This window comes from Artemia sp. Qi Xiang Cuo, chromosome 6 (genome assembly GCF_049724085.1).
Source record: "Artemia sp. Qi Xiang Cuo chromosome 6, ASM4972408v1, whole genome shotgun sequence".
NCBI classification, from domain to species: Eukaryota; Metazoa; Arthropoda; class Branchiopoda; order Anostraca; family Artemiidae; genus Artemia; species Artemia sp. Qi Xiang Cuo.
In genome coordinates this window covers 68,463,343-68,489,756 of record NC_142799.1, presented here as the reverse complement: position 1 = coordinate 68,489,756, position 26,414 = coordinate 68,463,343, and the positions used below count along the sequence as shown (strand labels likewise).

At 37.6% G+C, this 26,414-nt stretch overlaps 1 protein-coding gene across 3 annotated transcripts in view; it reads right to left on the bottom strand.

Annotated features, from left to right (window-relative positions):
* LOC148951546 (atlastin-like) overlaps positions 1-26,414 on the bottom strand; it is a 121,688-nt gene that overhangs the window by 48,504 nt on the left and 46,770 nt on the right. For all 3 annotated transcript variants that reach the window (XM_089091068.1, XM_089091070.1, XM_089091069.1), the window contains exons 2-3: positions 15,765-16,007; positions 9,513-9,644 (exon numbers count right to left, since the gene is read on the bottom strand). In XM_089091068.1, coding sequence (XP_088947194.1) covers positions 9,513-9,644; positions 15,765-16,007 — 375 coding nt within the window. The remainder of the gene's footprint in view (positions 1-9,512; positions 9,645-15,764; positions 16,008-26,414) is intronic.

The following is a 26,414-nucleotide window of genomic DNA, read 5'->3' as shown; positions in this document are numbered from 1 at the left end:
TTAGTTGACCTTAAATCACTTTCGACTATTACAAAGGGCACTAGCTCTCGGAATTTCCAATCAAATGAGCCTTTTTTTAAGTTTCTACAATAACTCCTTCTCTAAAAAACCTCATAAGCCCCCAGGGCATATCTTAAAACCCTTGCCCTGAGGGTTTTGGGGAATTGTCCTCCTCAAAAACATGTTTTCTATCTGGAAATCAACTACTCTGAACAAAATGGCTATCTCAAAACTTGGATTGGATGTGCTTAGGGGAATGATGGGCGTGGGTGGGGCTAGTTGCCCTCCAATCACTTTCGACTATTAAAAAGGGCAGTAGCCCTTTGAATTTCCAATTGAATGTGCCTATTTTGAAGTTTCTACGACAACGCCTTCTATAAAAACCTTATATGCCCCAAGGGCATAACTTAAAACTCTTGCCCTGAGGGTTGTGGGGGAGTGTCCTCCTCAAAAATATATTTTCTATCTGGAAATCAACTACGCTGAACAAAATGGCTATCTCAAAATTTTGATTGGTTGGGTTTGGAGGAGTGATGGGCGTGGGGGGGCGAGTTGCCCTCCAATCACTTTCGAATATTGCAAAGGTCACTGTCCCTTTTAATTTCCAATTGAATGAGTCTGTTTTGAGGTTTCTACGACAACAACTTCTTTTAAACCCGTATGTGCCCCCAGGGCATAACTTAAAACCCTTGCCCTGAAGGTTCTGGGGGAGTGTCCTCCTCAAAAACATATTTTCTATCAGGAAATCAACTACACCGAACAAAATGGCTATCTCAAAATTTTGATTGGATGTGTTTGGGGAAAAGATGGGCGTGAGGGGGTGGGCTAGTTGCCCTCCAAACATTGTCGACTATGAGAAAGCGCAATAACATTTTGAATTTCCAATCACTGGAGCCTGTTAGGTATTGATGATGACAACGTCTTCAATAAAAACATTATATGCTTCCAGGGTATAACTTACAACTCTTGCCCTGAGGGTTATTGGGGAGTGTCCATGTCACAAACATACAATTTATTGGGAAATCACCCATGCTGAACAAAATAGCTATCTCAAAATTTTGATTGGATGTGTTTTGGGAAATGATGGGCGTGGGGGGGAGGGGGTCTAGTTACACTCCAATCACTTTCGACTATCAAAAAGGGCACTAGCCCTTTAATTTCCAATCGAATGAACCTGTTTTGAAGTTTCTACGACAATGCCTTCTATAAAAACCTTATATGTCCCCAGGGCATAACTTAAAACCCTTGCCCTGACGGTTGTGGGGGAGTGTCCACCTCAAAAATATATTTTCTATCTGGAAATCAACTATGGTGAACAAAATGGCTATCTCAAAATTTTGATTGGATGTTTGGGGGAATGCTGGGCGTGGGAGGGGGGCTAGTTGCTCTCCAATCACTTTCGACTATTAAAAAGGGCACTAGCCCTTTGAATTTCCAATTGAATGAGCTTTTTTTGAAGTTTCTACGACAACGCATTCTTTAAAAACCTTATATGCCCCCAGGGCATAACTTAAAACCCTTGCCCTGAGGGTTGCGCGGGAATGTCCTCCTCAAAAATATATTTTCTATCTGGAAATCAACTACTCTGAACAAATGGCTATCTCAAAATTTTGATTGGATGTGTTTGGGGAAATAATGGGCGTGGGAGGGGGGGGGGATAGTTGCCCTCCAATCACTTTAGAATATTAAAAAGGGCACTAGCCCTTTGAATTTATAATTGAATTAGCCTGTTTTAAAGTTTCTATGACAACACCTTCTATAAAAACCTTATATGCCCCCAGGGCATAACTTAATACCCTTGCCCTGAGGGTTGTGGGGGAGTGTCCTCCTCAAAATATATTTTCAATATGGAAATCAACTATGCTTAACAAAAATGGTTATCTCAAAATTTTAATTCGATGTGTTTGGGGGAGTGATGGGCGTAGGGGGGGGGGGCCTAGTTGCCCTCCAATCACTTTTGACTATTAAAAATGGCCCTATCCCTTTGAATTTCCAATCGAATGAGCCTTTTTTGAAGTTTCTATGACAACGCCTTCTATAAAACATTATATGCTCCCAAGGCATAACTTAAAACCCTTTCCCTGAGGGTTGTGGGGGATTGTCCTCCTCAAAAATATATTTTCTATCTGGAAATTAACTACGCTGAACGAATTCTCTGTCAAAAAAGTCTTATTGGATGGTTTAGGGGGAATTATGGGTGTGAGGGGGGGCTAGGCGCCCACAAATACCTTTCGAAAATATAAAAGGGAACTGGCCCTTTGAATTTCCAAAATAAAAAGACAAATTTGAAGTTTATAAGAAAACACCTTATATAGAAACAATATATGACCCCAGAGCATAACTTAAAACCCTTGCCCTGAGGGTTGTGGGGGAGTGTCCTTCTCAAAAAAATATTTTCTATTTTGAAATCAACTACGCTGAACAAAATGGATATCTAAAAATTTTGATTGGATGTGTTTGGGGGAATGATGGGCGTGGGGGGGAGGGGGGCTAGTTGTCCTCCAATCACTTTCGACTATTAAAAAGGGCACTAGCTCTTTAATTTCCAATCGAATGAGCCTGTTTTGAAGTTTCTACGACAACGCCTTCTATAAAAACCTTATATGCCCCCAGGGCATAACTTAAAACCCTTGCCCTGAGGGTTGTCGGGGAGTATCCTCCTCAAAAATATATTTTCTATTTGGAAATCAACTACGCTGAACATAATGGCTATCAGAAAATTTTGATTGGATGTGTTTGGGGAAATGATGGGCGTGGGGGGGGGCTAGTTGCCCTCCAATCATTTTCGACTATTAAAAAGGGCCCTTGCCCTTTAATTTCCAATCGAATGAGCATGTTTTGAAGTTTCTATGACAGCGCCTTCTATAAAAACCTTATTTGCCCCCAGGGCATAACTGAAAACCATTGCCCTGATGGGTTTTGGGAGAGTGTCCTCCTCAAAACTATATTTTCTATCTGAAAAGCAACTACGCTGAACAAAATGGCTATCGGAAAATTTTGATTGAATGTGTTTCGGGGAATGATGGGCGTGGGGGGAGGGAGGGGGGCTAGTTACACTTCAATCACTTTCGACTATTAAAAAGGGCACTAGCTCTTTAATTTCCAATTGAATGAGCCTGCTTTGAAGTTTCTACGACAACGCCTTCTATGAAAACCTTATATGCCCCCAGGGCATAACTTAAAACCCTTTCCCTGAGGGTTGTGGAGGAGTATCCTCCTCAAAAATTTATTTTCTGTCTGGAAATCAACTACGCTGAACAAAAGGGCTATCTCAAAATTTTGATTGGATGTGTTTGGGGGAATGATGGGCATGGGGGGGGGCTAGTTGCCCTCCAACCATTTTCAACTATTAAAAAGGGCACTAGAAATCTCGATTTCCAATCGAATGAGCCCCCTTTGAAGCTTCTACGACGACCCCTTCCATATGAAGTGCCTCTGGGGGAAAAAAATTAATAAAATAATAAAACATTGGAGCCGTAGGGCCTTTACTATAGGCAACGCTACAGCGTTGCCTCTGATATCCAAAGTGTTTGAGAGAATTATCTTCAGACGTCTGCCTCCCTTTCTGTTCGGCAGTCAGCACTCCATTTCCTTGATTTCTTCTCATCAGTATGGCTTTCGGCCGAAAACTTCTCATGCTCTAATCGACGCCACACAGTTCATACACTCACAACTCGAGATAAAAAAAAAGTATTGGGCTTATTTTTGGATTTCTCTAAGGCCTTTGACACGGTCGATCATAGTATTTTAGTAGGTAAATTAAAAAGCTACGGTACTCTTGGTGTTCCCCTCTCTTGGTTCGGCTCTTATCTATCTGGAAGGGTACAGAGTGTGAACATAGATGGAGTATCTTCTCAGCCCGTAGCTGTTAGGAGGGGTGTCCCGCAAGGCTCCGTTCTAGGCCCGATTTTATTTCTCCTATATATCAATGATCTTGTTATGGACTTGGGCCCTTTAGTGTATCATGTACTATTTACTGATGACAGCAACTTCTTCATCACTGGCACAAATTTACCATCGGCAATAACCTCTGCCCAAGTGCTTCTGAACAGAGTCCACGCGTGGTGCTTTACGAATAACATGACTATTAATAGCAAATAAAGTCAAGTAGTATTATTGAGAACCCCCTACAACAAACACGCAATCCAACCTGCTCTTGGTCTCAAGTACTCCTCCGATATCGTCCCGCAAGTGGAGGTTGCCAAGTTTCTTGGTGCATTTATTGACTCATGCTTGTCATTCTCTAATCATATTTCTTACATCACAACACTAATTTTGAGACAAGTAGCTATGATTAACTGTGTGAATTATTTTCTTCCTCCTGACATCCTAGTTACCCTCTATTATTCCTTTATTTTTCATTACTTTTCTTATTGCGGATCAGTTTGGGGAAATAAAAATTGCTCCTTCACTAAAAAACTAAAATTTGCCATAAACCGTGCCATTAAAGCAGTTTTTCGGCTTCCCGTCTATATTCAACCCGTGATTTGTACTCAGATTTTGATATAGCTCCACTGGATCAAATCATACAAAACTAAACTTATCGCTTGCTTACTCTGCTTTCCACAATAATATTCCTCCTCAACTACTAACCTATTATAATGTTAATATTTCGAAAGCCCATTGTCTCCTTTCATCGAATAGAGCCATTATAATCCCTAAATGTGTTTCCAGTGCTGCCCAGCAATCTCCCATTTACAAATTTATTATTCAATGGAACAAAATACCCTCCCGTATTGAACTAGCCACAAGTTTCCGCACGCTGTACAATGATACAACAAAACTTGACAATATATTGGTTAATTGGTTAACAAAACTCTTAACCAATTTGCTATAATTACCTATGTTTGATTCTTCTTTGTTTTTTTCAGTGTCACTTTATTTTTTATTTTTTTTTTTTTTTTTATTGGTCCTTAATAAGTTCTCTTCTAGGATCTTTATTGTTATTGTTATGTGTTATTTTTATTTGAATAAAATTAATTGAATAGAAATAGCTTTCTTGGAAAACAATTATAATAGATAATCAAAAAAGGAACTTAGAACTGAAAATAATTCCTAACTTAGAATTTTGCAAGTTAAGAATTTTGTAATCAGCAATTATTTTTCCAAGGAGAAAACTTCTATCATATAATTTTCTGGTCTTTCGGATAGTTTTAAGTACCAGTTTGACTGCCTATATGCCAAACACATAGCTCTACGAAAAATGTGGTTCTATCACACTGTCTAGGACTATAATGGGAGAAAGGCTGAGATGGCTAGGACATGTTTAATGGATGAAGGATGACAGATTGCCAAAGATCGTCTTTTCCGGCTATCTATTCTAACCGAAAATCAGTTCGTCCCCAAATGGGACAGGGAGAGGTCATCAGGAAGAACTTAAAAGGAATTGGAATTTCATGGGGGGGGGGGGGGTAAAGAGCAAAGCTTTGAATCGATCCAGGTGGAGAAAGAGCATGCATAGCCGTGTTGGCCTCAGGCGGCTTGGCACTGCAGTGAGTTTTAGTAGTAGTAGTGGTGATATAATTATCAAAGTAATACAGATATAATTATTGTTATCTTCTGTAGTTTGTGGAAAGTTTCACATAGATTAAAGTAGCAAAGTTCTGGTTTTTGCTGTTATTTTATAATCCACTAAAAACCGACAGACGTAAAACAGAGTAAATGTGTCAAATGCACCTTGTGTTTCCATTAGTGATACAGCCACAAAGAAAAAACAACAAAAATCCATTTATAAGAAAAAAAACAAGCCTAAAAGTATAATTAACTAAAAGCGAGCAATATCATAAGTTAACTATTTTTAAATGAGGAATTATTTCCAAGGAAAAAAAAAACTTTAATCATCTTAATTTCTAGAAGTTCATATTAAGCCAATTTTGTAGATGTTATTATTGTTTTCTTTTACGTAATTCCAGTGAAAAATTGAATTACGGAAATTTCAATTAAGGGCAAAGCACCGAATTTTTGGTTGTTTACTTTTGTTTATAATTCACTGAAAACTGTCATAATAAAAACAGTAATTCACTTAATGTGTAATTAATGTGCCAAACGTCCCTTCCGTATGCAGCAGAAATATAACCGCATAGAAAAATAATGAATTTATCAAAAAGAAAAACTTGAAAACTATTTATGATTGTATTCTTTCCCCAATCAAAAATGTTCACTGTAGGAGTTAATATGTGAACACTCCTTGGGTATTCAACAACAATAATATGTTTCTTTTGAAGTTGAGAGTCGTATGTTATCATTACTTGGGTATCCATACTTTCTCTTACCATCGAGGTAGAAAAAATTTAAATTTTTAGCATTCTTGCCAATGGTCTGAGTAGCGCAGGTACCTACATCCTGATTCTTAGTCTTCAGCTGGGAGTGCAGCGTGTAGTCGGAGGCAAATAGATAGAGAAAGAGAAAGAGGGATTTATTTATTTAGAGAGAGAGAGAAAAAAAAATAGAGAGAGAACAACAAAAAACAAATAACTACAGTTTAATACCCACCCTAAAAAGTAAAAAACTTGTCAAAGAGGGAAGCAAAAATACAGTAAAAAAAGAAAAAACTACGCTTCCACAGCACGCTGCCTAGTTTTCACCAGAAACTTTGCAACAAAACAATCTCAACAAAGTACTATTTTATTCATGCCCCAAGAGGCCATTACTAATTATTTATTATTTAAACTCCCCCTCCCAAAAACAAAGTATTCATAGCTGCCAAAAAAAAAAAACGATTGAGTACATGATAAGTAAGCATTTATTCTCTTATGACAAGAAGAGAAGCTAACCCATATATTATTAGCTTCTCGTGATTAGCATTAAATAGGTTATAATAATTCTGATGTAGAACAGCCATAGTCTAGGTTATATAACATCATGTTTAAGACTAGTGGTAAAGGTGTAGGGTAGTTGCTCTCCAGAGCCACTTATTTTACTGGCTCAATTAATTTTCTGGTATCTTTTTCCAGCTAAGCGAGACATGTTGGTTGTGCGGGTTTTATTCTTACTGTTATGCTGTTTTGTGATTTTGTGATACTGTTATGTGATACTGTTTTGTGATACTGTTATGTATTTTGTGAAACAATATTTTTAATGGAAAAGCCAACTTTTAAAGTTTAAAATATAAATAATTACTGATTTCGCAGTCCTTGATCGATCGAATGAGTACATGATAAGTAAGCATTTAATCTCTAATGAAACAAAAGAAAAGCTAACTTATATATTATTAACTTCTCATAATACCAAAGAGAGGTACAAATTAAAGAGCTGTACGCTCAATCACTTTAGATGTTATTGCTTTTAACTTTAGTAATCCCAAAAGAGTCTAGTACATCTTGCTAAACGCGTGGACAAAGGAAAATGATGGTCTTGTAAAATCGGAATTTCAGCCAGATGCAGAATAGGCTAAGAAAATATGTTTACTTTAAAACTTCGTTATCACAAGCCACGAAGAATCGAATTTGAGTTTCAGGGTAAGAAGAATGTTTACTTTAAAACTTCGTTATCACAAGCCACGAAGAATCGAATTCGAGTTTCAGGGTAAGAAAAAATGTTTACTTTAAAACTTCGTTATCACAAGCCACGAAGAATCGAATTCGAGTTTCAGGGTAAGAAGAATTGTTTACTTTAAAACTTCGTTATCACAAGCCACGAAGAATCGAATTCGAGTTTCAGGGTAAGAAAAAATGTTTACTTTAAAACTTCGTTATCACAAGCCACGAAGAATCGAATTCGAGTTTCAGGGTAAGAAAAAATGTTTACTTTAAAACTTCGTTATCACAAGCCACGAAGAATCGAATTCGAGTTTCAGGGCCTACAAACAAAACAGGACATAACCATCAACAGAAGTTTAAAAACCACGATATAGTTAAAACTAGCAAAAGAATACAAAATTAAATGGACAGAATCAATAAATCATTCATTAATCATCATTGAAGACTGCATTTTATAAAATTCATCGAAAAATTATACATATATAGAGATAATATGGTTTGCTATGGATGAAGATGGGATACCTAGCAGATGAAAAGACTGATGAAAGTCTGCGTGTACAAATCCAGGCTAATGACGGATTCATTAGAAAACATGGTGTAAGACAAGGATGTATTTTCTCCTTCATATTTTTTTAATTTCATGATTTACTGGATAATTCCTAGGGCCATGCATGAATTTGACAAAGTGCACATCAGCCCAAGTTTAACTTCAACAACTTAGATTTCGTAGATTACATTAGTTTGGGACCGTTAGAGATGCCCGACAAAATGCTAACTAAGATGGGAAACACCGCTCGTCCACGAACCTCAAAACCGGTGTTCATAAAATGAAAATCCCCATGTCCAGCACCCTAAACCTGGTGCAGCCTATCTGTTTGCAAGAAAATAAGAAGGTGGTTGGGGAACACAAGAATACAGGTCTTGAATTATATATATATATATATATATAATTCCAGTCGTTTCACGTTCGCGTGAAATGACTGGTACGAACATGAGGAGATATTTTATTGAATATATTCGTCAAAATAAGTCAAAATCTACCGCATGTTTTCTAGAAGGACGATTTTGCTTTCAAACCATAGCCGATCAAAGTACACACATTTTGTCGAATATCAGTAGAATTTGCAGTGTAAAAGAAATTTCCTATAGTGTCAACGTTTTCAAGGGGAGGTCTTTGAGCAAATTTTTGTTTCCGCACAGATTCCTCCCATGTTTTCTCCTTTTGTTTTTTTCCTCCCATTCCTCCCGTTGTTTCCTCCCATGAACACATGTTAAAAGCCAAGAAACAATGTCTTCTGGGAAACCAGAAGACATTTAAAAAACTTACCAATACGAAAATAAAAACTATGTTTTTAACTTTGCCCCTTTTCCCTTCCTTCTCTAATACGCTCTCAAAGTTTAAACTTGATTCCTTTACATCAGTCACAAAAGTTCCAAATTTCGGAAAATAACAGACACGACGTCCATCTAGAAGTCGTCTCCTACCAATAATAGTTTCCTAGTAGCTTGTTTTTATTCGTCCAAAAATGCTGAGCGTTCTAAAATGATACTACCTATTTAAAAAGCTTTGAAGAGAACAGGAAGGTTTTACCAGAATCTTCATAATCTGTAAATTTAATAGACCTTTTTTTTCACTTCAACCAAACTGGATGATACGTTTTACATTGACGATATAAATATCTATTTCAGCTAGAGACTTGGAATCCGGCTGCCGAAGCAAAAGTCAAATTCGGTCAGAAGCTAGCTTTATTCATTAAAGTTAGAAACAAAATTATGGAAGGCGTCAAAATCACCATTAAGTTTAAATTGCCCATGTTTGTGAACAATATAGCGAAAAAAATGCATACTTTCCTTGTTGAATAAATCCGTCAACACCATTATAAAATGATAATAAGGTTAAATTTGGCATTTAATTCGAAAAGAAATAATATATTACCTCGTTTTCTTCTGTGATTAAAATGTGGCTGGGGTACACAAAAAAGACAGGTTTAAAACTTAAAAAAACTTAAATAAAAAAAACAAAAACAAATTAACCTCTCCTCCTGGGGTATCAATCATGAAGACTTCCGACCAGACCATAATTCCAGTCGTTTCACGTTCACACCCTCCACGCCACTTGAATCCTGTAAGAGGGGCATCTTCCGGACCTAACCATCCCTCGCGTCCCTATAAATAAAATATATAAAGGTAAAGAGAGTCATTGAACTAGTTGATCAGCCCTTAAAGGTTATTTCATCACAGTAAGCCACCGATTCACTCAAAAGATGAATAAAGACTATTGATTGAACTAACCGAAGGACTAGCGATAAATAAAGCCAAATCAACAACCCTCAACAAGAACAAATGTTTTGTTTCTAATTTTGCTGAGAAAGTACTAAATTATTTCTTAACTTTCAAGTTCACATAGAAACAGTATAACAACTGTTTCTGGGGATACCAACAGTACATTCAACCTGTAACGTCCAATAGTCATCGGGCTGGTTAGGGAAATTAAAATAAATTTTAAACCGACACCCAACCGGGGCAGTACAGACATGATTTCTCTTCTAGGAATGAAAATGCGGAAAGGACGCCATCCTTCACGTCGCTAGACAAACAAATACAAAAAAAGATACAGAGCTAAGCTACCTCTTCTGTAAATAAATTTATTGAATTTCTTGATAAGCTGACGGAGTTGTTTCATCAAAGTAAGCCACTGAAGCCTTTAAACAAATACACAACAGATGAATAGAGCCTAGCCTAAGGAGTATGGATAAATAGGGCAAAAGATTTTACTTGGATAGCCGTCCTTCTATTTAATCATGTGAAAAATAAGATTTCTTGAGAGTGAAAAAAAAATTCTTTTCAAGTAAACGAATTAATTTTAAAAAAATAAGAAAAAAAGACCCGTCTCTGTTCCTTGTTTTTAACATTTATATAATCCAGAACACCAACAAAAATCATTGTGGCCAATTTTTTTTTATCGCTATGTTAAATAACTAAAATATTAACCTTTCTGTTTAATGACGTAAAAAAAGAATCCTTAAAAGTAAAAAAAGAACATTCATTTACATAAATCGTTTATGCTGAGATTTTAAAGTGGTTTTTAGAAAATTCGTAACAGTAACGCTTCTCTTGGCAAAGGATTCACTTTAAGTTTAACTTTATAAACAGGACTCCTTTTTATTTCAAACAATTGAAAATTTAATACCATGGTTTTCTCATTTTTATTTGTAAATAATTATTTTTTTTGTCAATATGGTATATAGATGAATAGTGAGTTAAATAATAGCTTTTTTTAATGTGCTTCTTCTCTTATGAAAACAAGACAGGAAATAAATAATTTCTGAGACCACACTGGCTAATCATGATAAAACATAAAATCGTGAAGAAAACGAGGACAATTAACAGCCAGTGAAAAAATTATGCAAATATTTCGGTCAAGACCTCCTCTTGACTGTTCTCAGTACAGAATAAAGCTAATAAAAATATAAAAAACCAAACCTTAAAATAAAAACATAAAACTAAAATTAGACGACCCTTTCTCAGTAACGGTGAAAGGGTAACTGAATAAAAAACACAAGTCTAAATGACATTTCACAATTTCATTTTATGTAAAGCACTCTTAAAGGCCAAACGCTTTCCGGTTAGATTATTATCGGAGATTTTAATTGATTGCACAATACAATTTTGTGGATGTATGTACAAACGATCAGAATTAATAATTTCATCATAAATGGGACTTAGAAAAGTTCTTCCAGTGTCTCTATTGAGAGCTACCTTTTGGTGAATGTGCTTTTTTATTTCAACTGCCTTCCTGAAAATTTGCGTGAGACCTTTAACGGGGGCAATAATGGAGGTTTATTCAAACAAAATGAAATGGTGTGGACTCTCATACACATGTTGAGCCAAGGCGGAATCAAAAACCTCAGGCCTTTGGCGTAGCCTCGTGGCCTTGTCGATTGAGGATCTATGTTCAGATAACCTCTCCCCCAATTGCTGTTGGGTTCTACCAACATAAAAACAGCCACAAGAACAAGGAATTCTACAAACACCACTACCGAGAATGGGACTGGTTTTATCTTTGCCGTTGTTGAAAAAGCTCTGTATAGTATTTGAATTTTTAAAGGTGACATTAAGTTTATGTTTTTTAAGGATTCTTTTCAGCTTGTCACTCAATTTTGGAATGTAGGGTATAACAGTGAAAAGTTTCTTATCATCCACCAATGGGACGATATCTGTTAGGGTTTGTGGATTTGATGCATTCTTTTCTGCCTTTTTTCTATAATGGTCTCAAGTACTTTTATGGGGTAGCCATTACAAAATAAAATGTCCTTAATATAGTTCAATTCTGAGACTATGTGAGGCTCCGAGCATATTCTTATTACTCGGTCAACCAAAAAAATAACAGCTCCTTTTTTTATGCAGGGAGAGTGGTTGGAGGAAAAATGCAAATACCTATCGTTATGCGTAGGCTTTCTATAAATAGAAAATTCAAGGCCAGGAGACTTATTAAAAACTAAGACATCTAGAAAAGGAAGTTTGAGGTGATGTTCTAGTTCTAAAGGGAACTGAAGGTTAGAGTGCAGTGTTTAGATGAGTTAAGAAGGAGTTAAGTGACTCCCCTCCATGCTCCCACACAGAAATAACATCATCCACAAACCGACCCCAGAACCAGTGTTACATAGGAAAATTTTTCAGAGCAGAGGTGTCAACGAATTCCATATAAAAGCTGCCAAAAATGGTGAAAGACTTGTACCCATGGGTAGCTTATTTGGGTGTAAAATTGATTATCAAATCGGAAATATGAGGAGGAACTATTGCAAAGACGGACGAGACGCATAATAGTTTCTATATCCAGTGTTCTTTAGTCCATTTGATCAATATTACTTTCTAATTTCCTTTGAAATTAGAATTTCCTTTGAAGAGCTAGTTCACATTTTTTACCATTGCAAGACGCATACATAGAAATGGCATCGAAACTGGCCAAAATTGTATCTTTTTTTTATTTCAAGATCTTTTAATTTTTCAATAAGGTGAACTGAGTTTTTTTTGCATGAAGTAAGCATTTGCATAAGGGGGCGAACAAGTGCTGACAACCATTTCCCCAATTTGGCAATGGGAGAGCTATAAGAAGCCACACTTGGGTGTAGAGGAACTCCATCTTTGTGGATTTTTGGGAGCCCATAAAATTTAGGAGCGAAACAACCTTTAGGATAAAATAATTTATACATTTGTGGAGTAATAAGTCTTTCAGTTTGCAAAATTCCTAGCTCCTTTCGTACTACACGGGTGAACTTATCGGTGGGGTCTGAATCTATGGGTTTGTAAGCATGGATGTCGCATAAAATATCTGTAACTTTTTTATCATATGAAGTTTTATCAAGGATAACAATTTTATTTCCTTTATCAGCCTTGGTGATAATGATGTGTGGGTATTTTTTTTAAATTTTTGAGAATTTGTGTTTCCTGATTTTTTGACCTTGAGGAATATGGAATGAAATCGAGAATATTCTTAACCACCTCTCCTCAAAGTAAGTCTGGATTTTCCACAGCACCACGTGAACCAAATATAACCGCCTCCAAATTGGAGACTATTTCTGAGAAATTCACTTGTGTTTGAGGTAGGCAAAATTTAGGTCCCTTACACAAAACATGGGTTTCTTCCGGAGTAAGAACTTTAGAAGATAGGTTCTCAATGGCCGGCAAAGATAAAACCTCAACAACGGCAACAACGGCAAAGATAAAACTAGCCCCATTCTGGGTAGTGGTTTTTATAAAATCCCTTGTTCTTGCGGCTGTTTTTATGTTGGTAGAACCCAACAGCAATTGGGAGAGAGGTTATCTGAACATAGGTCCTCAATCGACAAGGCCATGAGGCTACGCCAAAGGCCTGAGGTTTTTGATTCCGCATTGGCATCAACATGTGTATGAGAGTCCACACCATTTCATTTTGTTCGACGAAACCTCCATTGTTGTCCTCGTTAAAGGTCTCACGCAAGTTTTCAGGGAGGCAGTTGAAATGAAAAAGCACATTCACCAAAAGGTAGCTCTCAATAGAGACACTGGAGTCCCACTTATGATGAAATTATTAATTCTGACCGTTTTTACATACATCCACAAAATTGTATTGTGCAATCAATTAGAATCTCTGATAATAATCTAACTGAAAAGCGATTGGCCTTTAAGAGTGCTTTACATAAAATGAAATTGTGAAATGCCATTTAGACTTGTGTTTTTTATTCAGTTACCCTTTCACCATTACTGAGAAAGGGTCGTCCAATTTTAGTTTTGTCTTTTTATTTTAAGGTTTGGTTTTTTATGATTTTATTAGTTTTATTCTGCACTGAGGACGGCCAAGCGGAGGTCTTGACCGAAATATTTGCATAATTTTTCAATTTTTTCACTGGCTGTTAATTGTCCTCGGTTTCTTCACGATTTTATGTTTTAAAGAGAGGAAAGAAAATAATAAATGAAAAATAAAATCAAATAGGTGAGAAAATCAAATAGATTTTGTTTGATTGTTGTTGTTTTTCTTGTTTTTTTTTTTTAGCACTGAAGACGACTTGGCGGAGGTCCTTGTCGAAATATTTGCTTGTTCTTCGTCTTTATATTTTGCCACTGGCTGACAAAATCCTTATTTTCTCACCTATTTGATTTTATTTTTCATTTATTATTTCCTTTCCTCTTTTGTTTTCATACGTCATGTATAGCCAGTGTGGCCTTAGAATGTAGTTTCTTCTCTTTTGAGAAAAAATTGGTATTTAGAAGGAATAAGAAGTTAAACATAATTGTTTATCATGGGTTGTCTTCTCTTTTTTATTATCAGTCCTGTTTCTGCTGTCCTAGCACAATATGTTAACAAGAGTTATGTTTCCAGAGAATAACAGATAACTGTTGCTATTTGTTATAAATAAAATTCTCAAACAATTAGAGACGATGTTGGCAAAAATTATTGATTGATTTTGAGCGCAAAAATTTAAATAAATAAACGGCTAAAAATACTTACATAATAATTTTGTCCTACAGTTTTTAATTGCATTTTATCCTTGATTCAAGCTCGAAATACTGTTATGAAAGGTACGGTAATCACAAAACGACACTTGACTACTAATGTCCTTGCGTCGGCCATTCAGTGTGTTGCTACGGCCGAGTTCGATCTCTGGTTCCTGTATTATCTTTCTAAGGTCAAACCCACTACGCCACCAAAGGATGAAATACTGTTATTACAGTTGAAGGTCTCATTTTCAAATTTATCGCCGAATTAATATGTTAAGAAAAACTATTTCCAACAAGTGGGGTGGCAGAAACAGTAAACAAAAGAGCTTCACTTGTTAATTATTCTCTCTTGCTCTCTCTCTCTCTCTCTCTCTCTCTCTCTCTCCCTCTCTCTCTCTCCCTCTCTCTATCTTTGTTCTCTGTTCTGTCTAATAGGTTACAACCACAGCATTAGCCACAATTAGCATGTTCATGTCGTCCAGGCAGAGTGGACGTGGCCTATATGGAACTTTATTTTCTTAAACAAGCAAATATCTATTCCTAGAATCTAAATTTAGAACAAAATATAGAGAATAGTCATCTACTCATAGCTTTTAATAGTCTTCGGGAGATCAGCTTCTAACCAAAGTAAGAAAAAGGGACTTCAATGACTTTATGGCAGCCGCGACATAAAAAGTTTCGTAGTATGAGGACTAAGGGAAAAAGTGCCTCCACAATCCCCAAATTTAAACGGCTTCCTGGTATTCCTCTGACAAAAAGAAAATGGCTTTTCTGAAATCTCTCCGAAAACTAATGTTAACAAAAATTAGCAATTAGCGGTTCAAGTCCTGTTTTCGTCGATTATTTGGTTTAGGAATGAGGTCACTGGTGTCACTCTGTAAGCTTAGCCCGAGTCAACCCAACTTCAAATGGGTACTTGGCAAAATCCAGGGGATGTAAGCTGGATGGGTATATGAAAGAACAGGATGGCCGTACTTTATCCCAATCACACTTCCTGGCTGAAAGGCCAAGAAACGGAGATCAGCACCACCAGAGGGGCCGTAAATTCTACCGCCGCATCCTTATCCTACCCTTACTATTTAAACTGAACTTATAGCAGAGGGAACTGCAGTAGTTAATTCTAAAATTTTTATAACAGTGTTTATAAAATTAATTAAACTTTTTGAAAGAAAACTTGACTTTCTGAATATTTTCCAACGAATCCCTGATTCCACAAAAAAGGCCTATTTTAGGGCACTTTATCTAACATAAACGTGTTATCTAACATAGCTGTTTTAACATTCAGAAGGAGTGAAGAGAAAAACATGCCTGTCTTTTCAGGTATCGTAGCATGAAATCCAAAAGAAATGATTTCCCTTTTCTGAATGCTCCTGCTACAGAAATAATTGCTAGAGGTTTGTCTCTACAATACTCCTGATTGAGTACCTCAGCCAAAGCTTCTTCATCCAGGCTAAATGTATGATCTTCGTTCGCTTTAACAATTTGAACTGCATGTCCTTCAGTTGATGTATCTTGAACTTCCTCCATTTTTGATGCTTCTTCAACAATACCCTACAAAAACAATTTAATCAATTGGCACAAAAAGCTCAAAAATGTGAATACAACATTCCTATACATTGATTGAACAAGAAGGGGGCTTCTCTGTGCGATTCGTCCATCGGACACCTCCACCTGGGATTTTTCGGACAGACCGCCCTCCCCTTCCACACACATTGGAAATTAACTCAAAACCACGGTTCATTAGATTTTGACCCGCACCCATAGAAAAAAAACCTCTATCGCCCCATTTCCCCCCTAAGGTTCAGACCTGTATGCACTTATAGTCACCAGCTTTTAATTTTGACCGTCATTGCTGCAATACTAAACTTAGAGGTGTAATGAGCAAGCTAAGAGACGCTTAAATACCAGCTTTGGTAAAAAGAAAATCAAACTTAAAAATGCAATTAAAAAGCCCGATAATCGGAGCACATTTAATCAAGACATTGGACATTGCAGAGACATTGCACTATTTCTTTTTTAACCTGCTTTTGCAGATAAAAAGACAATAGCACTGCATGGCACTGCAGCTAGGGCCGAATTTAAAGCTTTGATGCTTCTAAGCCCAAGCGTTTTGCAAATTTCAACAAATTCCAGCGGATTATTTCTTTTTGTGAAATTATCCGCTTCCATAAAGCATGCTTAATTTATGCTTTCTCTTCACTACTTTTTAGTCTATTCATTTTTAAGTTTAAAATGATGACAGCACCATCTACTTATTCTTGGAATACTAAGAATTATCACAATAAAACAGTGTACATGTTTGCGATAAAACACACAATCAAAACAACGTATATGTTTGGGGAAGAATGCAGCACCATGTGGCGGTATGACCACTGACGCCGGGAGGATATTCATATAGGTTTTCAGTAGTTCTAAACTTATACAGTTCTATAGCATTTTGGCACTGTTCAGGCAAAAGTTTCTAATTTGCTGCACAAAATGACAGAAATCAGCAGTTTGCTACAGTTAAATGTGAAACTTGCGGGCTATATAATATATAACATTGTCAGTAGCTGGTCGATTAGTCAGCTTAAAATTTTCAATCGATAGTATTTTGGCCTTGTTTGGGCCAAAAATTTTCATTTTTATTACAAAAATGGAAAATTTCAGTACTTTCCGGCAGTAGGCTACGATCTTTTTTGTTATTAATTAAAAAAAAGCTTTCCGAAAAATAAGTTTTTCAAAGAAAATAAAAGGCCATTTTAAACTTAAGTTCAGCATATACAAATACCTGTTAAAATTCAAAATCAAAACGACCAGAAATTACCATTAAAGAATAAATGAAACCCAAAACAAACAGAAATTAAATAAACAATCATAGCAAAAAAACATACAACAAGTAATAATATAAATGAATAAATAGATCTTAAAGCGAGTAATGCTTAGGTTGAATATGTAAATCAAGTGTAAAACAAAAAAATTTTGCTATTGAAGTATAAATCAAATTCAAGACGAACAGAAGTTAAATAAACAATCAATGCCAACACATACAATAAATAATTATCTAAATTAATACATAAACCCTAAAACGAGTGAAACTTAAATTGGATATCAAATTCAAGTTTGAGACGAACAAAAATCACTACAAGCAAGAGTTTGGGTATCGCCTCCCTTTCTCAATGTAAAAGTTTAAAACCTGCTTCTTCACTGGCGCTTTACTGAAAACCAATTTTATGACAAATATTTTCTTTCGTACTTAATATTGAAAATAAACATTAAAATTATAGTAAAAATTTTGAACTGATGAGCTTTCAGCAAGTAATATTATTATACATCAAATATTCAGTTTGATTTATTAGTTTTTTTCTAAAGTTGTTCAAGGCGAATATAGTTTCACTACAAACAAGAGTTTGGATACTGCCCCTTCCTTATCTGTAAATAAAAACCAAAAGCCTACTGCGTCATTGGCGCTTAACTGAAAACGAATTATATTAAAAATAGTTGTCTTTTCCAGTTCTTACAGCTTCGAAAATAAAATAAAATTACAGTGAAATAAATTCTTGAACTGATGGATCTTTCAACAATTAGTATCATTACACATCAAATATTCAATTTGATGTTGTTTATACTTTCTAAGATTGTTCAATACGCATATAGTATTCAGGAAAGCGCCAATGACACAGTAGGTTTTAGACTTTTACGGTGAGAGAAGGAGGCGATAGTCACTACAAACTCTTGTTTGTAGTGATTTTTGTTCGTTTCAAGCTTGATTTGCGTACTCAATTCAAGTTTCACTCGTTTTAAGATTTATTTATTCATTTACATTAATATCTATTGTATGTCTGTTAGCATTGATTATTTATTTAATTTATGTTCGTTTTAAATTTCATTTATGCTTCAATAGCAAAATATTTTTTTTTTCGTTTTAAGCTTGATTTTCATATCCAATCTAAGCATTACTCGCTTTAAGATCTATTTATTCATTTATATTATTACTTGTTGTATGTTTTTTCCTACGATTTTTTATTTAATTTCTGTTCGTTTTGGGTTTCATTTTTTCTTCAATAGTAATTCCTGGTCGTTTTGAGTTTGAATTTTAACAGGTATTTGTATCTGCTGAGCTTAAGTTTAAAATGGCCTTTACCTTTCTTTGAAAAACTTATTTTTCGGAAAGTTTTTCTTAATTAATTTTTGTTCGTTTTTTATTGCAAAAAGTTTCAAGTTTCTAAAAATTCCTTAGGACTATTTAAAAAAAAAAATGAAATGTTCATCAAAGCATCAAAACTGGTATAAAAGTAACAATATCAAAGTGAAAATAAATGGGTTTGTGTCAACCTCGGAGTTTTTATTATCTGATATTTGAACTATTTTTAACAAAATGGCTATATAAAAATTTTATCGGATGGGTTTGGGGAAGAGGGCGTGGGGGGGAGGGGCTAATTGCCCTTCGGTCTCTTTTGACTCCTTAAAAGTGAACTACAACTTTCTATTTTCAATCAAAAGAGCACTCTCTGAAGTTTATACAAGCATCCCTTCTATAAGAACCATATATATCCCCAGAGTTTAACTTACAACGCCTGTCCCTGGGCCCTGGGGGGTTCTGTCGACGCCGAAGTTTTTGTTATCTGACCTTTGAACTATTTAAAAAAAAATTGGTATCTCAAAATTTTTATCGGATGGGTTTTGGAAAAAAAGGACATATGGGGAGGCTAGGGGCACTCCGATCTCTTTTGACTCTTACAAATTGAACTAGAACTTTCAAATTCCATTCAAATTAGACCTCTCTGAAGTTTATACGATCCTCCCTCCCATAAGAACTATATATGCCCCCAGGGCATAACTTGCAACGCCTGCCCCCGGGCCCTGGGTGATTGCGTCAACACAGGAGTTTTTATCCGACCTTTGAACTATTTTTAACGAAGTGGCTATCTCAAAATTTTATCAGATGCATTTGGGGAAAAAGGGGCATGGGGGGATAGATGCCCTCTGATCTCTTTTAACTCTTAAAAACTGAACTAGAACTTTCAAATTTCAATCAAATGAGCCCTCTCTGAAGGTTATAAGAGCATCCCTTCCACAACAGCTGTATATGCCCCCCAGGCATATCTTACAACGCTTAACCCGGGCCCTGAAGGATTGTGTCGACCCTGAAGTTTTCGTTATATGATCTTTGAACCATTTAGAAAAAAATACTATCTCAAAGTTCTTATCAGTTGGGTTTGAGGAAAATAGGGCGTGGAGAGTGGGGGGGGCTATTTGCCCTCCGATCTCTTTTGAATCTTAAAACGGGCACTAGAACTCTCGATATCCAATTGAATGAACCTTCTTTGAAGTTTATGTGACGCCCCATTCTATATTAAGTGTCTTTGGGAAAAAAATGAATGGAGTTTGGGGGGAGGATAGCTACCTTCCGATCTTTTTTTACTCTTAAAAAGTGAATTAAAACTTTCAATTTCAAATCAAATGAGTCCTCTATGAAGTTTATACGAACATCCTTTCCATAACAACCATATATGCCCCCAGAGGCATAACTTACAACGCATTCCCCCGGGCCCTAGGGGGTTGCGTCGACACCGAAATTTTTGTTATCTGAACTTTAAACTATTTTTAACAAAATGTCCATTTCAAAATTTTTATCTAATGCAATTTTTTATCTGACGGAAAAAAACGGGGTATGGGGGGGGCTAGTTGCCCTCGTAAATCTTTTGACTCATAAAAAGTTAACTAGAACTTTCAATTTCCAATCCAATGAACCCTTTCTGAAGTTTATACGAGCATTCCTTCCATAAGAACAATATATGCCCCCATGGCATGCTACGTCAACTACTTTGACTATATACAAATGTGAACTACGTTGAACAAAATGGCTATCTCAAACTTTTGATTGGATGTGTTTGGGGAAATGGTGGGCTGGGAAGGGGTTTTAGTTGCCTTCCAATCACTTTCAGCTATCAAAAACGCACTAGCCATTTAAATTTCCATTTGAATGAACCCTTTGTAAGTTTCTACGACAACGCTTTCTATAATAACCTTATATGCCCCCAGGGCATAACTTGCAACGCCTGCCCCCGGGCCCATTGTGGTTGTGCCGACAACGGAGTTTTTTTCATCTGACCTTTGTTCTATTTTTAACAAAAATCTATCTACAAATTTTTATCGAATGCATTTGGGGGAAAGGGGCGTGGGGGATAGTTGCCCTCATATCTCTTTTGACTCTGAAAAACTGAACAAGAACTTTCAATTTTCAATCAAATGAGCCCTCTCTGAAGTTTATACGAGCATCCCTTCCACAACAGCTGTGTATGCCCCCAGACATAACTTACAACGCCTACCCCGGGCCTTGAAGAATTGTGTCAACCCCGGAGTTTTTGTTATATGATCTTTCAACCATTTTGAAAAAAAATAGCTCTCTCAAAGTTCTTATCGGATGGGTTTGAGGAAAATAGGGCGTGGAGAAGAGGTGGGGGCTAGTTGCCCTCTGATCTCTTTTGACTCTTAGAAAGCAAACGAGAACTTTCAATTTCCAATCATATGAGCCCTCCGAAGTTTATACGGGCATCCCTTCCATAAGAACTATATATGCCCCAGAGCATTACTTACAATACCTGCCTCCAGGCCCTGGGGGTTGTGTCAACCCCGGAGTTTTCATTGTATGATCTTTGAACTATGTTTTAAAAAAAAAGGCTATCTCAAATTTCCTATCGGATGGGTTTGAGGAAAAAAGGGCATCGAGGGGGGGGGTAGTTGCCCTCTGATATCATTTGACTCTTTAAAAGTGAACTAGAACTTTCAATATCAAATCAAATGAGCCCTCTCCGAAGTTTATAGGAGCATACCTTCCATAAAAACCATATATGCCCCCAGAGCAATACTTACAACGCCTGTCCCAGGCCCTGGGGGTTTGCGTCGACAGAGGAGTTCTTCTTACCTGACCTTTGACCTATCCTTAACGATATGGCCCTACGTAAAGGAGCTTTTGTTATATGATCTTTGAACTATTTTTAACAAAATGGCTACTTTAAAATTTTAATCAGATGTATTTGGGGAATAGGGCTTGAGGGCGGGGGCTAGTTGTCCTCCGATCACTTTTGAATCTTAAAAAGGGCACTAGTGCTTTCAATTTTCAATCGAATGAGCCCCCTTTAAAGTTTATGCCACGACCCCTTCTATATGAAGTGTCTTTGGGAAAAAACAGACAGAGTGTGGGGGAAGCCTAGCTGCCCTCCGATCTGTTTTGACACTTAAAAAGTGAATTACAATTTTCCATTTCGAATCAAATGAGCCCTCTATGAAGTTTATACGAGCATCCCTTCCATAACCACCATGTATGCCCCCAGGGCAAAACTTACCATGCATACCCCCGGGCCCGGGGGGGCTACGTCGACATGGTAATTTTCGTTATCTGAACTTTGAACTATGTTTAACAAAATATCCATCTCAAATTCTTATGAGATGCAATTTTTATCTGATGCAAAAAAGGGGGTGTGGGGGCTAGTTGCACTCGGACATCTTTTGACTCCTAAAATGTGAACTAGAACTTTCAATTTCCAATCCAATAAATAAAAAATAAAATAAATGCATTTATTACCCATCAATTATAAACAGATGGAGCACAACAAAAGACAAGAAAAAACGCAAAAACACTAATTCTTCTGAAACAAACAAAAAAAATAAAACCAAACACAACAACCAACAGCTTATGCCAACTACTGCTGGAGAATCATAGCCCATGGATGGGCCTTAAGTGTCAAATTATATCGAGTAATCTGCGCTAGGATAGCTTATTCAGGATTCATGATGCCGTACCGATGCTAAACATATCGATTGCTTGTCCATGGTGGTAAACGCAACAAAAACTTTGCATACTTGTAGTACACTGAACGCAATTTCAGTCTATCTGTAGCCGTAAATATACGCCAGAATGGGCTGAGGTACAAATAATGAGGCACAACCATAGCATTGTACACCCGGGCCAGCAGACGACGGTCAAACTTCCGCTTATTTGCCACAATACGGCTATACGTAAATGAAACCCGCTTCTGAAAATGAGAAAGCAGTAACCGCCGCGTCTCTAGTATTGACCGTCCAATAGGAAGGCCCAGATATACAATGCCACCGGCGAGCCCAACAGTAGAAACACCAAGTGTGATGCTTCGACCAGCATCAGATTTCGAATTAAACAGCAGTACTTCAGACTTGTCGGCATTAAACTGAAGTCCAATCTGAGCATACTCTTGTTGTAGTCGAGTAAACTTATCTTCTAGTCCTTGCAGAAAGCGGCTCAGGTTCAGTACATCGTCCGCATAACCAATCAAAGATAAATCAACACCGCGCAGAATGTAAGTCATAAGTGACTTCGATTGCGGCTTTACGATACTGTTATTAAATGCTGTCGGTGACGAAATGGCACCTTGTCTTACCCCCTTCTTTACCGGGAGAAGGGGATTACCACGCGGAGAAACAGCAACATCATTCAACAGGCTAGTGCACTCACTCGCTGGTAAAGGAAGTTTAAGTTCCGCTTTTAGATTTTCATACATGTCAGCCAGTGGGGCTAGAGAGCAGGGATCAACACCGGCCAAACCCATATCCAGTATAATCTCCTCGTGGAGAAGCGAATCAAACGCGCGCCTTACATCATGAGTGGCTAAAGCGATGCTTTCACCGCGGTCTTCTGCGTCAACTAAAGCGGATACTAAAGCAGAAAGAGCATGGCCGCACCCGAGGCGTGACTGAAAACCGAACTGATGGGCCTGAACTGTACATTTAGTACGGAGCTCCTCAATAATCAGATTTTCAAATATTTTACAAAAAACAGTTGAAACCGTTATTGGGCGAAAAGACGAACAATCGGAAGGAGGTTTATTTTTCTTTGGGATAGGAGTCAGACATCCAATTGAAAAAGATTCGGTCACACTTCCCAAATTAAATATAAGTTGGAAAAGGAGGACAAAATACTAACTACACAGACCCCCAACCCCCGACTCCGGGTGTGCAGACCTACCCTCATATCCTCGAAATTTTTTTTTCATCTGTTTCCCCATGTACGAAATACTCAGATTATTTTTACTACTAGGTCACAGACTCGCTGTATGCTCAAAGAAATCTTGGAGTCTTGCTGTATAACTATTTAGAAGATGGGGATCCGGAGCAGAAAATTCTTTTTTATAATGCTCAATCCATGAAGAAAGTGGTATAAGAGACGGGGTTTGACTTGGCGCATCTTTCACAAGACTAGACCACAGCTTATTAGGCCGCGACCGAACTTCTTCCGAACAAGACGAAATAATCGAATTCCGATGCAAAGAGAGCTGCTTTGCAAACTGACGCTTCGTATAGATGTACAGTTTTCTCAGCCACCCATCCCGCGGCTTATCTGCTTCAATCCAGACCGAGAGCCAAAATTTAGCAGAAAAGCAAGCATTGCGCAAGTTACTATTAGTTGACCAACCGGGCTCTTCGGTTCCAGATTTTACTCGCCTAATGGGTACCGCCGATTTTTCTGCAAGGGATAGGGCATGAGTAAGTTCACTACAATATAGATTCAGCCGAATTCGAGAATCCCGCATATTCTGTTTTGAACTCCGCATTAATAAATCAAACGGTACGCGAATTTTCGCCAGAATATCATTACACGCATTCTGGAAGAGATCAGATGACGCCCTATCCCAATCACTAATATAAAACACAGATCGCTTTTTAGCAAACGGGATAAAAGAAGGACCGACATCATCAAACCGAGCACTAAAAAACATAGGAAAATGATCTGACGTAAAACTAGAATCACTAACACCAACTTCCACAATAGTTACAGATCGCGTGTGACAAACATGGTCTAAATTTGATGTGCTACCCGAATTATGGACGTAAGTAAAACTCTTATTCTTCGGCGCAACCAAGTAATCATCATCAAACAGACCTAATATAATACTTGGCCGAACATAATCACCATAATAATTAAGTGAGTCAGTTAGGTCACAATTTAAGTCACCAGTCACGATGCAGCATAAGCCCTGCTATTCTTTTTTTCCCAAGCACTTAGATAAACGAGCGACACTAATGGCAAAAAGTCTCTCAGAACGGTCATCACGATAGTTCGTGGGTAAGTATACATTCAGCACAACCACATTCTGGATTCTAACCGCTAAAAAGTCACTTGCTGAATCAAAGACAGAAGAAGTAAAACACGACTTCACGTAAGTCGCTAGACCACCACATGGCCGGCCATGAGACTGAGAGCGGCGCGCAGCAACCGAGAACACTTTGTGATTAGTTGATAGTTCCAAAAGGCTCAGGCTCAAAGTGTTTGCAAAATGTTCTTGAATACACACTATGTCACACTTCGATAAAAAGTCCTTCAAAAACACAGACCGACTTAACAGATTTCCATTTATATTCCACGAGGCAATCGCATAAGAGGCTAAGGGTCCTCGATTCATTTCTTCGCTGGGGTAGGTCTATTTGAGGGGCACCGAACACTGTAACATGTATGACCTCTTTTTTTACATGTGATACAGAACATATCGTTGTTGCACTTATTGTCCTTACTAGATACGTGGTCAGTGCCACCACAGCGGCCACAGATGGGAGATGCGGCGCAATCTGCCGCCACATGACCGAGTCCCTGACAGGAGTAGCAACGTTTCGGTAGGAAATTAAATTCCTCGGCAGGCAGCTTCTCGTAGACAACGCGGACGGAGTCCGCGAGAAAACGGTCTAGATTCTTTCTGGATTCAAAGTACACCTTGAATACTTTCGAATGTTCGTATTTTCCTATTTCCACTGCTTTTACGGCATTTGGTACAATAGTTTCGACATCCGTGTGGGACATACTATTTGGGACTCGTTTTAGAACTCCGATGAACAAGCGCTCCTTCAGTGACGCTGTAACCGTGGGTGTCCTAGACCTCATATTTTCCATAATCTTCTCTGCAGTCGCCTTCGACTTGACGTAGAGCTTCCAGTCCTGTTTAGTCTTGCGAAGTTCGCTAATGTCGTCAGAATTTGGACATAAACTATCCACGAAACCCTTCCGAGCAATTGGGTTGTCTAGAGTCTCTGGTAGGTCTTTCAGTACAACGGCATAGGATGGCTTAGTACTGACATGAGCATGACCATTATTGATAGAGACACTGTTGATAGAAACTTCAGTAGTTGCAGACATACTCGGAACAGCGTAGCTTTGGGCCGAGACGAAGTTCCGGAACTCTAGGCACAAGTCATTTACTTTGCGCGAAAGAGTCGCTGTAACTTCACCAGGAATAGAGGGTACTTCATCCGGCTCATATATGACGAACTTCGGTAGCTGGACATTATTCTTATCACAGTAATCCAACACTTTCAGAATGTCCGCAAACGTATCCGCTTTCTTCTGCCTATCCGTTTGGCGGGTAGACATCTGTCCCTCGGACCAAATAAACTTCTTTGCTTCATTAATTTTCTCTTCAGGAAAAAATCCGCAACCAGTTTGGATAATGTCAGCAGACGTATTTCCTGTACTCCTTGCCCGTACAGCAAAATTTAAAACCGCATTCAGGACTAGTCGATCGGGCGGCATCTTCGTACGAAATAAAATACAGCTCGGCAACGAAGGAACCTAGGAACAAGGGACGTGTAAGGACCCCCTCAACTGGTCCCCGCACTTTACGGGTAATTTTATACCGGCGGGTCCAATACGTCACTTGCGGGAGACTCCTTCCCCTCTTCTGCTAGTTCCCAGTATACTTCTTACCGATAAAGAATCAAAAATGGCACAATATAAAATTGAAACTGTAGATGGCGTGCCAATCTACCCGAGAAAAAAGATGGCGCTGGTGAGAATACCCAGTGAAGAGGGCTTATTCTATCAATTGGAGAAGGTCATACAAATACTAATTGACAAAAAGACTAATTTTAGAGTATAAACAACAACAAGAAAAGACCTCAAAATAATTCAGAAACTTTTTCCAAGTTACCAGCCAAGATGCAAACTCAGACACA